General features: G+C 59.0%; 5 protein-coding genes across 5 annotated transcripts; 2 read left to right on the top strand and 3 right to left on the bottom strand.

Annotated features, from left to right (window-relative positions):
- Positions 1–1291: 1291 nt before the first annotated feature.
- BKCO1_1500047 (uncharacterized protein) lies at positions 1292–2543 on the bottom strand (the record flags this gene model as incomplete). The annotated part of the gene is made up of 3 exons (XM_020271305.1): positions 1292–1464; positions 1539–1770; positions 2256–2543. The coding sequence occupies 3 exons, from the start codon at positions 2541–2543 to the stop codon at positions 1292–1294; spliced, it is 693 nt and encodes a 230-aa protein (XP_020132029.1).
- A 2198-nt stretch (positions 2544–4741) lies between these two features.
- BKCO1_1500046 (30 kda heat shock protein) lies at positions 4742–5701 on the top strand (the record flags this gene model as incomplete). The annotated part of the gene is made up of 1 exon (XM_020271304.1): positions 4742–5701. The coding sequence occupies one exon, from the start codon at positions 4742–4744 to the stop codon at positions 5699–5701; it is 960 nt and encodes a 319-aa protein (XP_020132030.1).
- Positions 5702–6651: 950 nt separating this feature from the next.
- Positions 6652–7653, bottom strand: BKCO1_1500045 (mismatch-specific thymine-dna glycosylate; the record flags this gene model as incomplete). The annotated part of the gene is made up of 1 exon (XM_020271303.1): positions 6652–7653. One exon carries the CDS (start codon positions 7651–7653, stop codon positions 6652–6654), a length of 1002 nt encoding a protein of 333 aa, XP_020132027.1.
- An 877-nt stretch (positions 7654–8530) lies between these two features.
- BKCO1_1500044 (phd finger family protein) lies at positions 8531–8858 on the top strand (the record flags this gene model as incomplete). Its single annotated transcript, XM_020271302.1, has 2 exons — positions 8531–8724; positions 8777–8858. The coding sequence occupies 2 exons, from the start codon at positions 8531–8533 to the stop codon at positions 8856–8858; spliced, it is 276 nt and encodes a 91-aa protein (XP_020132028.1).
- A 539-nt stretch (positions 8859–9397) lies between these two features.
- BKCO1_1500043 (pectate lyase) lies at positions 9398–10299 on the bottom strand (the record flags this gene model as incomplete). The annotated part of the gene is made up of 3 exons (XM_020271301.1): positions 9398–9549; positions 9644–9901; positions 9978–10299. The coding sequence occupies 3 exons, from the start codon at positions 10297–10299 to the stop codon at positions 9398–9400; spliced, it is 732 nt and encodes a 243-aa protein (XP_020132025.1).
- Between the last annotated feature and the right edge of the window lie 2029 nt (positions 10300–12328).

Genomic DNA, 12328 nt, shown 5'->3' with positions numbered 1-12328 from the left:
GGGATGATATGGCTTCCGGAAAACCTGTTCTACAAGCGCCAGAATCGATCGTTAACTTTTTGACTTGTATCGGCTCGAGCACCCCAACAACCCTATCGCGTGCCGCTGTGCACTGGCATTGGCCAGGAAAAATGCCGCCTCGTCACTGTTTTGCTGGTTGCTGCTAACCGTGGAGACCCACATATCCAGTTGGTTTGCGCGTCAGTTCGTCCCTGCCTCCCTCTTTACCCTTACCTCATTACTCATGGCTTCCGGGTCCTTGCTTTCGGGCTTCGCGGAGTCGTGAAATCATCGCCGATGCGACCCTTTTTCCCGTATCGACGTCTCTCTGCCTTCTCCTGGCCGTTAGCAGCAGCATCCGCGATTCCGTCTCTTCGGTCGGTAGTCTCTCAAGGACTCCCCAGTTTTTCAACTTTCCCCACAGCAGACTTTTTGTGTTGCGCCGCCCTTTTTCTTCCTTCTCCACACCGTTAGCCAATCAAGGTACCCATGTTCTCTCTCCGAGCGGAAAGGATGTTGTATCCGCAACAGGCGCCCCGAGGAGCCACCCATGTTGTATACAAAGCCGATGCACGCTGGTGGGGATGCGAGGTCCACACGTTTGCAAGGCACAACTCTGCTCTTCCTCCCGACGACCCTGTATTCCATTTTCTTCTCTCGCCGTGAAAACGATGAGTATTCATAATGATGAATGAACAACCGACCGAACCCGAAAAACCATAGTTTGTGCCGACGGCTGCGACCATGTTATGCTTACCGTTCTGGAGAGGGGGGAAGAGGGAATCAACTGCACCATTTTCCTCGCCTTTTCTCATCAAAAGCATCCCCACCCCTTTCTCCGCGCGAAAAATGCCGTCGGCTCTATTCGCTGTAATGATGCGAACGCTTTAAAAGCAATCACATGTTTCCTTGCTCGCTCGCTCGCTCGCTTCGTTGCTGCAAACTTCACAACCCCGATCTCTCTCTCCCTCTCTCCATCGAAGCGACGACGATAACCCCCGACTGATCCACTTCACAGGTTCCTTTTCTCTTCTTTTCTTTTCTTTCTTTCTTTCTTCTCACCGCTTTTCCCGGTCGTCTTCGCACAGAGCTTGATAGGACGACAAGGCCTGTGTCTTCCCCTGTCTGTCGCGTAGTGTTCGCAATCACTCTCCGTTCATCTCCTCTCATTATGCTGCTTCCGCCCGATTCGGCTCCACGGCTGGTCGTAACGCTTCCTCTCTTCTCTTTTCCCACCCATCTCTCCTCTTCATTCTTTCTTCCATTCCCCTCTTTCGATCAACTGCTCCTCTCAGTCATGGCGGTCGTCGTCGTCATCGTCGCTGCCGTTCCCAGTGTCGGACAAGTCACTCCAATGGCCGTCGCATTCGTCGTCAGCATCGCCGACGTGCGCCACCACGCGCATGCCTTGTGATGGGAATGGCGGTGGTGGTGGTGGTGGTGGTGGGTAGGTTTGATGCATTCCTGCCGACCGGTGGCGCCACCGACATGTAGTCACATCTCAGTGGTTTTCGTGGCCTTTTTCGTGTACGAAGCACCTCGCTCGACGCTGTGCGATCGCGACGCGGGCCGACTGTGGTGGACGGCTGTCGTCTTGTCGTTGTCCTCTTCATCCTCGTTGTTGTCGGTCCGCGCGGGATGGTCGGCGGACGTGGAGAAGGTCACGGAGCGGCGGGTAGGCGACACAGGTGGTACGTTCGGGTCGGTGGCAGCGGATAAGGAGCGGATCGAAGTCGGTGAAGAGGGAGGTGGAGGGGTGGTGGAGGAGCCCTGAGTTCAGTCGCGGTTAGCTCGGGTTGCGTGCGTACGGATATCGATTGAGCAGGGTTGTGTAAGAGGAGGATTGGCCGACAGTGGGATATGAAGCATTGCTGTAAGATGCGATATGGTGCACAGCTTCGGAAAGTATGGAGCTCATGGCAGGAGACGGTGGGGTCGCGTTCCAAGAGAAAAAAGACTGAAGTCGGACGAAAGCTGATCGAAGATCCCGACACGAGCGAAGCGAAAGCGTACAGACGAGGCAGAAAAATGCGACGATCAACACGAGAGGACGTCTACATTCTCGGCAACTCGAATGATTGGATCACCACCACTGAGTCACCGATGCACGCGAATCGACGATCGTGTGCTCTGCGCTCCGACAGGACGGTTCGATCAGCTCATCCGCGTGATGATGCCTAGCTCTCTTGGGGAAATGCTCGATGCGATGTGGGTAGGGCCGAGAAGGGCGTTGGCACGTGTGCCGCAGTACTTACCAGAGTTTCGCCCTCGAGGCGCCGGACGACTACGCCATCGTCGAACGATGTGGGCTCGAAGAGCGTGGTGCGGAGTGAGGGATGCTGGCGGAAGGTAGGTGAATAGGGCGGCGGGGGGCACTGGTGGCGTCTTTGTTGTGTGGGCTGTTGCGGCAGCGGCGTAGGCCCCAGGGATTTCTCCCCTTCTTGTGCTACCGGCCCATGGGAGGAGGAGGTGGATGGGCGGGAGGAGGAGGGAGACGAAGACGACGCGTCGAACACAGCGGCGTATGGATCGTATCCTGTCATGCGCAAAATATTGATAGGATGGATGGGGGGTCCGAAGAGGCTGGATTACCTCTTTGGGAAAGGATGTGGTGGTGAGGGAGACTGGGTGTCGAGACCGGGTCCTGGGAGGTGGAAGGGAGATAAACACTCGGGCTTCGCGCGGGAGGGCAGCGGAGCACTAGAAATACTGTCTGTCTGATCTGGTCCTCGACGCCCAAGCCAAGAGAGAAGGGCAGCCGAGCTCAGCCGCCTGAATCCGTCGAAGGAGCTGCAGAGCTGCATGCCCCTCATGATCTGGGACATTGCACGCGAGACCCTGCGAATCGAGATTCCCATTTTAGCTGCCCTCGAGGATTGAACAAGGCTGTCGGGCAGCGGGCCGTGCCACGCAGCGGTGCTTCCTCAAGCGTGTTGTTGGTTGCCTGCCCGGCAGAGGGGGGGGCCAGTGCTCGGCAGGCAGTCGAGCAAGGGCTGGGCTGGGCTGTTCATCAGCCCGGTCGTCATCATCATCAGGCGATGCTGGCGGTGGGCCCACAACCACGTGTTTGTAGGGCTGTCGGATAGCGTTCTCTCAGCTCGCGTTGGCCCTTCTCAATGCGCCGTCGTCGGATGCGGGCCATTGTGCGCGTAGGTAGGAGACGATGCCGCAGGTGGGCCGTGGGGCGACGGCGCATGCACGGCGGCGCTGGGGTTGGGCGCGGGATCTCGTAGGCCTCGGGCTGCGGGCTGCGGGCTGCGGGCTGCGGGCTGCGGGCTGCGCTCGCAACGGTCGACGGCAGCGGTTGTTGTGGCAGGGCAGCCGAAAGAGGCAAGCTGGTGTTGTTCGCTCTGGAGCGAGCCGGAAACGGCAGGCGGCTAGCTGCAACGGGCGGGCGGCGTTACGTCCGCCCCTTCGGCGCGCCGGTGGTGTGACATATTTCATCTGGGGTGATGATGGTGCGCATGGACGCCGTTCCAGCAACTCCCCTCTCTACTCTCCTTCGCTGCTAGAGCCCGTCACGGGCCGCTTGACTGTTGTCCATCCTCCGAGATCCTTCAGCGCGCCCGCCCCTCCCGCTCGATGTTTTCTCGGGCCTTGGCCCGATGACCTGGCACACTTTGGCTGCCCTGCTGCTGCATGTCTTCTGCGTGCGCTGACTATCGTGCAACGCCGTGGCCCCCATCTCGATGCGGTGTTGAGACGTGGTGTCGGCCGTGCCAAGTCACGTCATGGTTTCCCTCGAGTTTTACCACGCCCGCCCCGATGCAAGGTGCAGGCTGAGATTCGCAGCGGCGCCTCTGGCTTGCCAAGCTCGCTTGACATGGCGCCAGGCCTCCGCAGCAGCGGGGTGGGGAAGCCCGAGTCTGGAGGTGGAAACGGACGGCGTGCTGACCGGGGGCGTCGAAAATGAAACGAAACGAACAACTGACTGACGTTGTGGTGCCGTGATCTTTTGACGACGCGATGCGGCGCCGCGTCGCAGCATGGCCTCGCCGGCGCCGCGTGCGCACGCGTCTTATCGCCGTGTCGCCGTGTCGGCCAGGGCGCGGGCTGCTGGATGGACGCTGGCCGGGCTGGTCCGTGGGCGCGAGACGCTCGCACGCTCGATGCCCCTGCCGCTCGCAGCTCCCCGGGTCGCGTCACGCCGTTGGTCTGTTCCTCTCTGCTCACGCCATCAGCCACCCGGGCTCACCCACAGCACACCCAAACGCCCATTACCCGCGTGCGGAGTAGACGGGAACGGGGCGAGCATGGCTTGCTCGACGGGAGAGCGCAGCGTGGAGTGCAGCGCATCAGACGTCAGACCATGCGCCTGGATTCCCCCAGTGAGCCCACCCGCTCCCTATAAGGGACCACCAAGCACTGGCACTTTAATCACATTAAGCACTTGCACCTCCTGCCTTCGTCACATCAATCCAGCCCACACCGCGCGTTTCTGCAATCCAAGCCTCCAATCAATCTCAATCGACCCGCTTCATCAGACCAACGGACCACCCCGCCGCTTGGACCCGAGCCACTCTTACCCAAAACGGCAATAAAACTATCGCCACCGCGCTCTTGTGTCGCCTGCTCTCCTCCACCCACTCCCGCCCGCCACACCACCTCCCTGCAGCTCCGCGCCAGCGACCCCCAATCACCACTCTCGTACAAGACCGACGTCCGCCGCGGCGCCAAACCACCCAAGACGGCGCAGGTTCACCCAATCACCCTGCCCATCCCGGCCTCCACCACCAACAAGATGGCGCGCCTCTCCCACCACCACCACCGCGGCAGCACCGCCACCCCGAGCCCCAGCGCCTGCGCCACCGCGACCCAGAACCACAAGCAGCAAGCCGTCAAGGCCAGCAACCTCATCTCGCCCCAGCAGGCACAGCAGGCCGCCCAGCTGCGCCGCAGCCTGGTGGCAGCGATGCTCAAGGACATCGGCATGCGCCAGCAGAAGCAACCACAGCTCGTCACCCAGACGACGCCCGCACCGCCGAAGAAGGCGTCTCCCGGGCCGCAGCCGTGCGGCGCCCCCGCCGTCGCGATCCAGCAGCGGCTGCGCAGCCGGCGCCGCGACGCCCTGGCGCCCGACTTCGACGTGCGCGAGACGGAGAGCGCCTTCTACCTCGAGGGCGAGCTGCCCGGCGTCGCCGACCGCGGCGCCGTGCGCCTCGACTGGACCGACCGCCGCACCCTGTCCATTGACGCCAAGATCGAGAAGGTCGACCTCGAGATGGAATGGGGGCTGCTGCGCCCCATCCGCGTGGGCAACAACAACAGCAAGCCCGCCGCCCGCCGGCCGAGCACGTCGGCGTCGTCGACGAGCATGGGCGCGAGCGTGAGCAGCACCTGCAGCAGCGGCAGCGGCAGCGGCAGCAGCAGCAGCTGTGAGGACAACATGGTCGTGGACGAGCAGCAGCAGCAGCAGCAACAAAGGGACGGATCAGACGTCAACATGGCGGCACCGGCACCGGCACCGGCGCCGGCGGCGCCACCATCGCTCGAGGCGCAGCCGTCGAAGCCGCTCGTGCGCGAGTGGCTGAGCGAGCGCCGCGTCGGCCACTACCAGCGCACCTTCACCTTCCCGACCGACGTCGACGCGTCGGCCATCCGCGCCCGCCTCGGCCAGGGCTTGCTGCGCGTGCTGGTGCCCAAGGTCGTCCGGGCCGGCTCTCGCTCCAAGCAGGTCGACATTGAGGATTGCGAGGAGTGAAGCGGGCGAGAAGTTGCAGTAACGAACGACGAAATGCTTCTTCTTTTTCTTTTTTTCCCCCTCTCCTGTATACGTTTGTATTATCTTTGTTACGGGGAAGGAGTCGAGAGGGCGGACTGTCTGGTGGATAATGGCGCTTTACCAATCGGCGCCTGCTTTCGTCTCTCTGCATCGGCGTTTGGCATTTGTGGAGGGTGGGAGGTGTTTCTTCTCCCTTGGATGCATGCATGTTGGAGGTCTGGTAATGGCGCATATACCCGGAAGGACTTGCATATTGGCGTCCTGGGTTTTGTCAAACGGCAACGGTTATGTTGGGGTTCTTGGAAAATTCTCTGCACATATTTCACGACGCTATACAATGCAGCATGATTCTTTCGCAATCTATCATTTGAAGCCCATGTTATGATTGAGAACAGCATTGCCGTGTGTGAAGCAGAGGAGTAGAGGCTGGGGAAAGCATTGCTCCTCCCTGTGTTGTTGCAGCCACTTCCACGATACGTGAGCGCGTGGTGGGCCCACTGCTCCTTCCGTATTCGGTAATGTCACTCGGCATTTCTATTATTGCGTCGGGCGAGTCCGCTGATGCGAACACCAACAGATCTCCGATTGTTTGGTGCGCTCACACGATGCAGGAGGGGCACCCGACAGACTGGATCCTTCCGGCATCTCTCGTGCCTTGCATCGGCAGCGGCGCGCCTCGCGCAAGGTCCCATGACTGCGAGCTACCTTTGTTGCCCGCGACACGAGGTGGGGCGCGGCACTATTGTATACTCAAAGACGCCGCACCGCAAAGGCGCAGCTGAAGCCACCACGATAAGATAAACCTGCTTTTGCAGGCAGGGGATTCCAGATCGCGATGTGTTCTTTCGATCATGAGTTCGGCATTAGCCCATATGGCGTTAGCTCAGGGGATGGTGGTGACGGGAGTGGTATCACGGATGCCAAAAGCTTCAGCTCGATGAAGATGTCGTGGAGCGCTGTTCTCGTCTCTCCTTGACCCACTGTCCGAACGGCCGCCAGATTGCTTCCTTTTCGGCTGGCGTAGTGGATGCTGCCAGTCCACTGGTAGCCGTGGCGACATAAACACGCGCGCCTTGCCAGACATCAGCGCCCTTGTCGTCTGCTACGCTCCCGGGTTTGGGTCTACCGATGTTCTCCCTTTCGTCTTGCCAGCCGTACTTGAATTCAGCCTTGGAGGGGTTGCGGCCGTAGCGCCATCGCCATATGGACTCCCATATGCCCTTCCCCACGATGCAGACGGCCTCGGGTTCATACTCCCGGATCTTCGCCTCAAGGATTGGCGTGCCGGCGGCTTGCTCTTGCTTGGAAAGCTCGGCCTCGTTCTTGCTTGGACGCGACACAAGGTTGGTGTTTCCCATTGAGTACAAGCGGGGCAGATCCACGTCCTCTTCCGGACGGCACAGTCGATCGGTCAAGCCCGATGAGTGCAGCAGCTTCCAAAACAGGTTTGACGGGTGGGCGTATGCATGGCCGGCGGTCGCCGTCCGCACACCGGGGTTAAAACCGACGAACACACAGATCAGGTGCGGCTCGAGAATGTCCGTCAGCGGCTTGAGGTGGGCGTAGTGGGACGGCGGGGCATATTTGCTGGACACACGTCGCTTTTTCGCGGGAGATTGCGTGGCCGCGTCGTCGGGGCGGGTGGTGAGACCTGGACTGGTCCTGGCTCGCTTCAGGCCGGGTCTAGAGGAGCTTGTTGCTTGCGGAGAAGCGGTTTCCCCCGGACTGGTGGCCCCATCGTCGGGGTAGTGAAATTGCTGGAGGCGGCCGTTGAAAGTGGAGGCCGGTCGGGTGATGTCTCGTCTCTCGTGCTTGGTCGTGTCAAGCTCCGATCGTGTGTCGTCGCAGGGCGGCGTTGGTTCGGAGGAGGCGCCATTGGTGCTCGCGAGCTGGTCTGTTGGCCTTGCTTTGCTGGCGCGTGTCCGGGCCATGACTTGGGTGACTACAGAGATGACATGACGCGAGGCGAATGAGGCTGGAACGGCGTGGAGGAGAGGCGACGGGAGCGAGCAGCGTGTGACGTGCCGCACTACTGCCGCCTGGCCGGTGCGCGACTGCCTGGGATCCTCTAGCCGTATGCGGCATGGTCGGGCCACTGCACTACCTCCGCACCGCCAACCACTCTCCCTCCGTCCTCACTCACCTCGACCAACTCAAATCCTCAGGTCCTGCAAGGACCCGCTCCACTGCTTCGTATGACAGTCCACCCCTTGCTGCCAGAACCCATCAGGTTTTTGTTCTCTGACACGTCTTCCCTTGTTTGCTGCTGCTTGACACACATCATCTTTGCAAGGGACATGCCTTCTACTGGCTGTGGTACAGTAGCAAACTCTTGACTGACGAAACTTCCTCGATGCCTCATCGCCTGCCTTATACACACACACTGGAACTTCAGCTGCCACGCAGGCAGTGCTACTCTACATCCCATTTTCCGTGTCCTCCAATGGGCCGCCGTAGCTCCCTCAATCCCATCCTCCACGGTTACATCACACCCGTACCGAGCTGAAGAATGCGAACCTATGCAGCTACAGTCGCAGTTGTGCGCCAATGCCAATGCTACATTTCCGGACTTTGACCCCACATGGCCTCCGAGAGTAGACTGCGTACTACCTCCGTTTCCCCGCATCCGTGCAGCGCCGCCCGTCCTTTTCTTCGGTTGTACGGCCATTATTGAGGCTTTGGGGACGATTCGAAAAGTATAAAGAGCGGGACAATCAATCACTGAAATCTCCGTTTGCCACAACCAAGTGACTGCTCTGAAAGGCCAATTTACACACTCATAAGACATCTTCAGACCCCCGATCAACCATGCACTTCGCTAACCTGGCTTGCGCTCTTCTTTCCACCGCCATTGCGGTCAATGCATCCCCTTTCGCCAATCCCGACGTATCCAGCGCTCAGGGCCCACCCTGCAACAAGGACTTTTCCGACGAAGCCTGCGGCTCTTGTCACTATTTCCGCCAGTGCATTGACGATCGCACCAAGGCCTGGATCACCCCTTGGTATGCTTTCATAGAAGCATCTCTTAGCGAGCTGACTGACGTTTTTGAACAGCGAGGGGTGTGACCACACCTCTTGGTGCAACTGCACTGCTCCTCCCGATATCCTCGACCCTCCCCAAAACTTTCGATTCTAGGCGGATCACGGACGCCCCTAGTCAGCTGGCTCATTCGAAGGCAAGACCTTGGAGCATGATTACGGACCATCATGGTCTTTTTGGAGTCAAGACTTGGAGGGTGTAGGCTGTGTCATTAGTACCCGGAACGACTGGCTGTGGCAAACGAATTACATCTATACCAGAATTGATGTGTGCTGCTATGTGTCACACAAGTAGCCAGCCATGGAAAGATGACTATCCGTCAAACTTGCAATTGATCGTGCATCGCTCAATAGTAAATGTGGCTCAGTGTGGCCAAACGTGACAATCACAGTTCCACCAGGATAAGAGCTTTTTCCGCGGGAAGATGAATTTTATTTACAGGTGAATGTCAAGTATCTACAGTTTGCAAAAGAGCGGGATCCATTGCATCAACGCCCAACCCCCACCCGCTGAGACGGCCGTTCTCACTGGGGCAAAGATTGCTGGGCGTCGAGTACGCGTGGTCCGCAGGTCGGTCATGGAAGCCCAACGCCCCCCTGTTCCAAGGTCCTTTTTTCTGCCTTCGTCACAGTGATCTAGCAAGAGGGGAGAGCAGAGAGCTTGCCCTGAGCACCCTTGCAGTTTGCGGTGGTGGAAACCTTGGAGCTGCTGCCGCTGCCCTTGGTGACGCCCTTGTATTCCTGGCAGACCTTCTTGGACTTTCCGCACGAGTTGGAGATGGTAGCGGCTGTTGGAAAAGTTGCGTGATCAGCCAAATATCCCGAAACAGTGAGAGAGAATGCAGGAGAAGGGAGGAGGGAAAAAAATGGGACATGACTCACTGTCGCCGTAGTTGGAGTTGATGCCAACCAGATCAGAAGTGACACCGTTAGTGCGTACGCCGTCGAGGACGACGTTGCGGGGGCCGCCGTTGCCGGTGCAGTCGCCGCAGCTGCGGTACAGCTTGCCAACGTTGACGACGGTGAAGTTCTTGACGGTGACGGTGCCGCGGCCGTTGTGCTGGATGACCTTGTCCTGGGCCTCCTGCGCGCCACCGCCCTGGATCAAGACGTTGCCGTTGCCGAGGACGGAGATGGCGTCTGGAATGATTGAAGGTTCTTGTCAGTGGTTTTTTCCCCCGAATTGGCGCGCATCCCCATCCCGGAATCGACTCACCTTCGCAGACGTCACGGAACCAAACGTTGGTCAGGGTGCAAGCGCCCTCGCAGTGGATGCCCTCGAGCTGGTTCTTGCCGATGATGACGTTGGAAATGCTGGCGCCGTTCTTCAGGACGAAGACGGCGCTGTCGCTGCCAGTGTCGGCATCGGTGTCGCACGACCTGCCGCGGTCGTACTCCTGGTTGCCAAAGTCCTTGGATCCGGAGATGACGCTGGGAGCGGAGAGAGAGATGATGCTTCCGGAGCGGGTGGGAATGTTGAGAGTCTGGGCGGAAGCCAGAGCCGCCATGGCGGTCAGAGCGGCGTAGATGAACTTCATTGTGGAAGACAGAGGTAGAAGCGTGGAGTTGATGAGAGGAGCTGGAGTGTTGGGTTGAGATGGACTCTGATTCTGGTGCTTTCGAGCCTCCTTTTAAAGCCAACACCAAGAAGCGCTGGCTGCTGGGCGTCGTTTCATGGCTGTAGAAGTTCCCGTGTGTGCTCTTGATGCCAAGTACGTCTAGACCGAAAACAAGTCAACTCGGTGGCAGAGACGGCCGTCCGAAGCGGCACGCACGGAGGTGAGCTGTGGCGAGTTGGTCTCGTCCCGGATGCCAGCCGTAGGAGTAACTCGTATCTCAGGACTCCTTGGCCAGCAGTGATTCCGGACGCTTGAAGATGGCGTTACTTGGCACACATCCACGTACCTGCGCTGACTAGATGTTCCCGTTGGCCAACCACGCTTCAATGGGAAGCTCTGGTGACTTCGGTTTCTCTTGCCGTGGGTGGACGGTAGCCTGACTTCAATTTTAGGTAACCATTAAGGTTACCGAGTTTCATGCATACAAAAAGTATGCTTATTGTTTAGCTATGTGGATTGGCGGTCAGGCGGAAACAAAGATCACATCAATGCTGGGCTCGCCATAGGCTGGATCCGGCCGGATGTATGCGGTCCAGGCGATACGTCCGCATGGTTGAAGTCACATCTCCGGACCTCCGTTAAGCGATCTTGGCTGGAGGCGTCGGAAACGCGCGATCCAGGGTCTGCCCCGCCTAGGTCCGATATCCGGTCTCTGCCCTGCATGAAGAGCTACGTAGCAAAGCCGCCGATGCTTATCCAGTCTCCTGTGGCGCAATATCGTGGTTTCAGCAACGGGTTGGCAGCAGTGGATGCTCCCTGCTCCTCGTACCTGCCCGCGCCTCGGCCCGTGCAGCGGCTCGCGGGCCTCGGTGCCGCCGTAGTCCTTCCGCTGTTGCCAAGTAAAACCACACCAGCGGTCGAGGGGGTCCAATTGACTCGCAAGCAAACCACCGTGAGCTGGCCACGGCCGCCGTATCAAACGCACCTGTCCGAGATACCGCCAGCTGCGGCCGACAATCGGCAGCCCGGACAAGAAGCCTTCCGTAAAACACTTTCCCGATTGGGACATCTTGGCAGGCCCCTTTATGCATAACTCTCCGGACGCCACGCGCTAGGGTTCTATCGCTTCCTGCTGATACCAAAAAAAATAGAGATAATAGTCCGACCTTCTATGAAGGATTGCTCTCGCATTTCTTGGCAACAGTTGGGCAGGCGACTGGTACTGATCAGCTCATCGCCGACTTCCGCTCCGCCCGCACGCCCACGCTCCCCGCGTATGCACGCACCTTCGCTTAATCAACGTCAGGTCCCCCAACAAGTTGCCGCGGGGGCATTCCATCCGCCCAAGCCTTCAAGCGGTTCTCGGCTTGTTCTGGAATCCGAGCACAGCCACTCTCTGCCCCACTCCCCCGTTTCCGCTGCAGTCCAAGGCGCTTGTCCGCCGGGCCATTGGACACCGCAAGCGACCTTCCACCCACACAGCTTTACGTAGTAGGTGCGGGTAATCTTGCCAGAACCCAAACAGGCAGGCGTGAATACCAGCATTCTGCCGCTTCGCTTGTGAAGGGTGCTCATGTCCAAATCGGGACATGTGTATACCATTCACCGCGTAGTAGTATCGGAAAAGGGTCACAAGGCTCTCGTCGGAAAAGCGCACGCGGCAACCATCCAGAACCCATCGCCCTTGGCTGAGGCATCCTTGCCTCGGACTCAGCTCGGAAGATACGGCTGACGGTGGACTATTCTTGCCCTCCAGCTCGTCTACACGTTTCCTGCGCCCCATCCCTCAACTTCGACTTCGATCGATTTGGGCCATCATTTTTGAATCCGTTATTGGATATCTTACACGCAAAGCTACCTGGAATGAGAAGAGCAACCGTTCATTATTCGTCCCATCGTCATCGCTCTTTCCATGCCTCGTTTCATAGCCGCCGATAATTCCACCCAAGGAAAATTTCTCGTCGTCGGACTTGACAAATGCGTCCGAGCTTTCGAGAAATCGAATTGC

This window comes from Diplodia corticola (genome assembly GCF_001883845.1).
Source record: "Diplodia corticola strain CBS 112549 chromosome Unknown scaffold15, whole genome shotgun sequence".
Lineage (NCBI taxonomy): Eukaryota > Fungi > Ascomycota > Dothideomycetes > Botryosphaeriales > Botryosphaeriaceae > Diplodia > Diplodia corticola.
The sequence above is the reverse complement of the archived record's forward strand: the minus strand, read 5'-3'. Positions and strand labels throughout refer to the sequence as shown.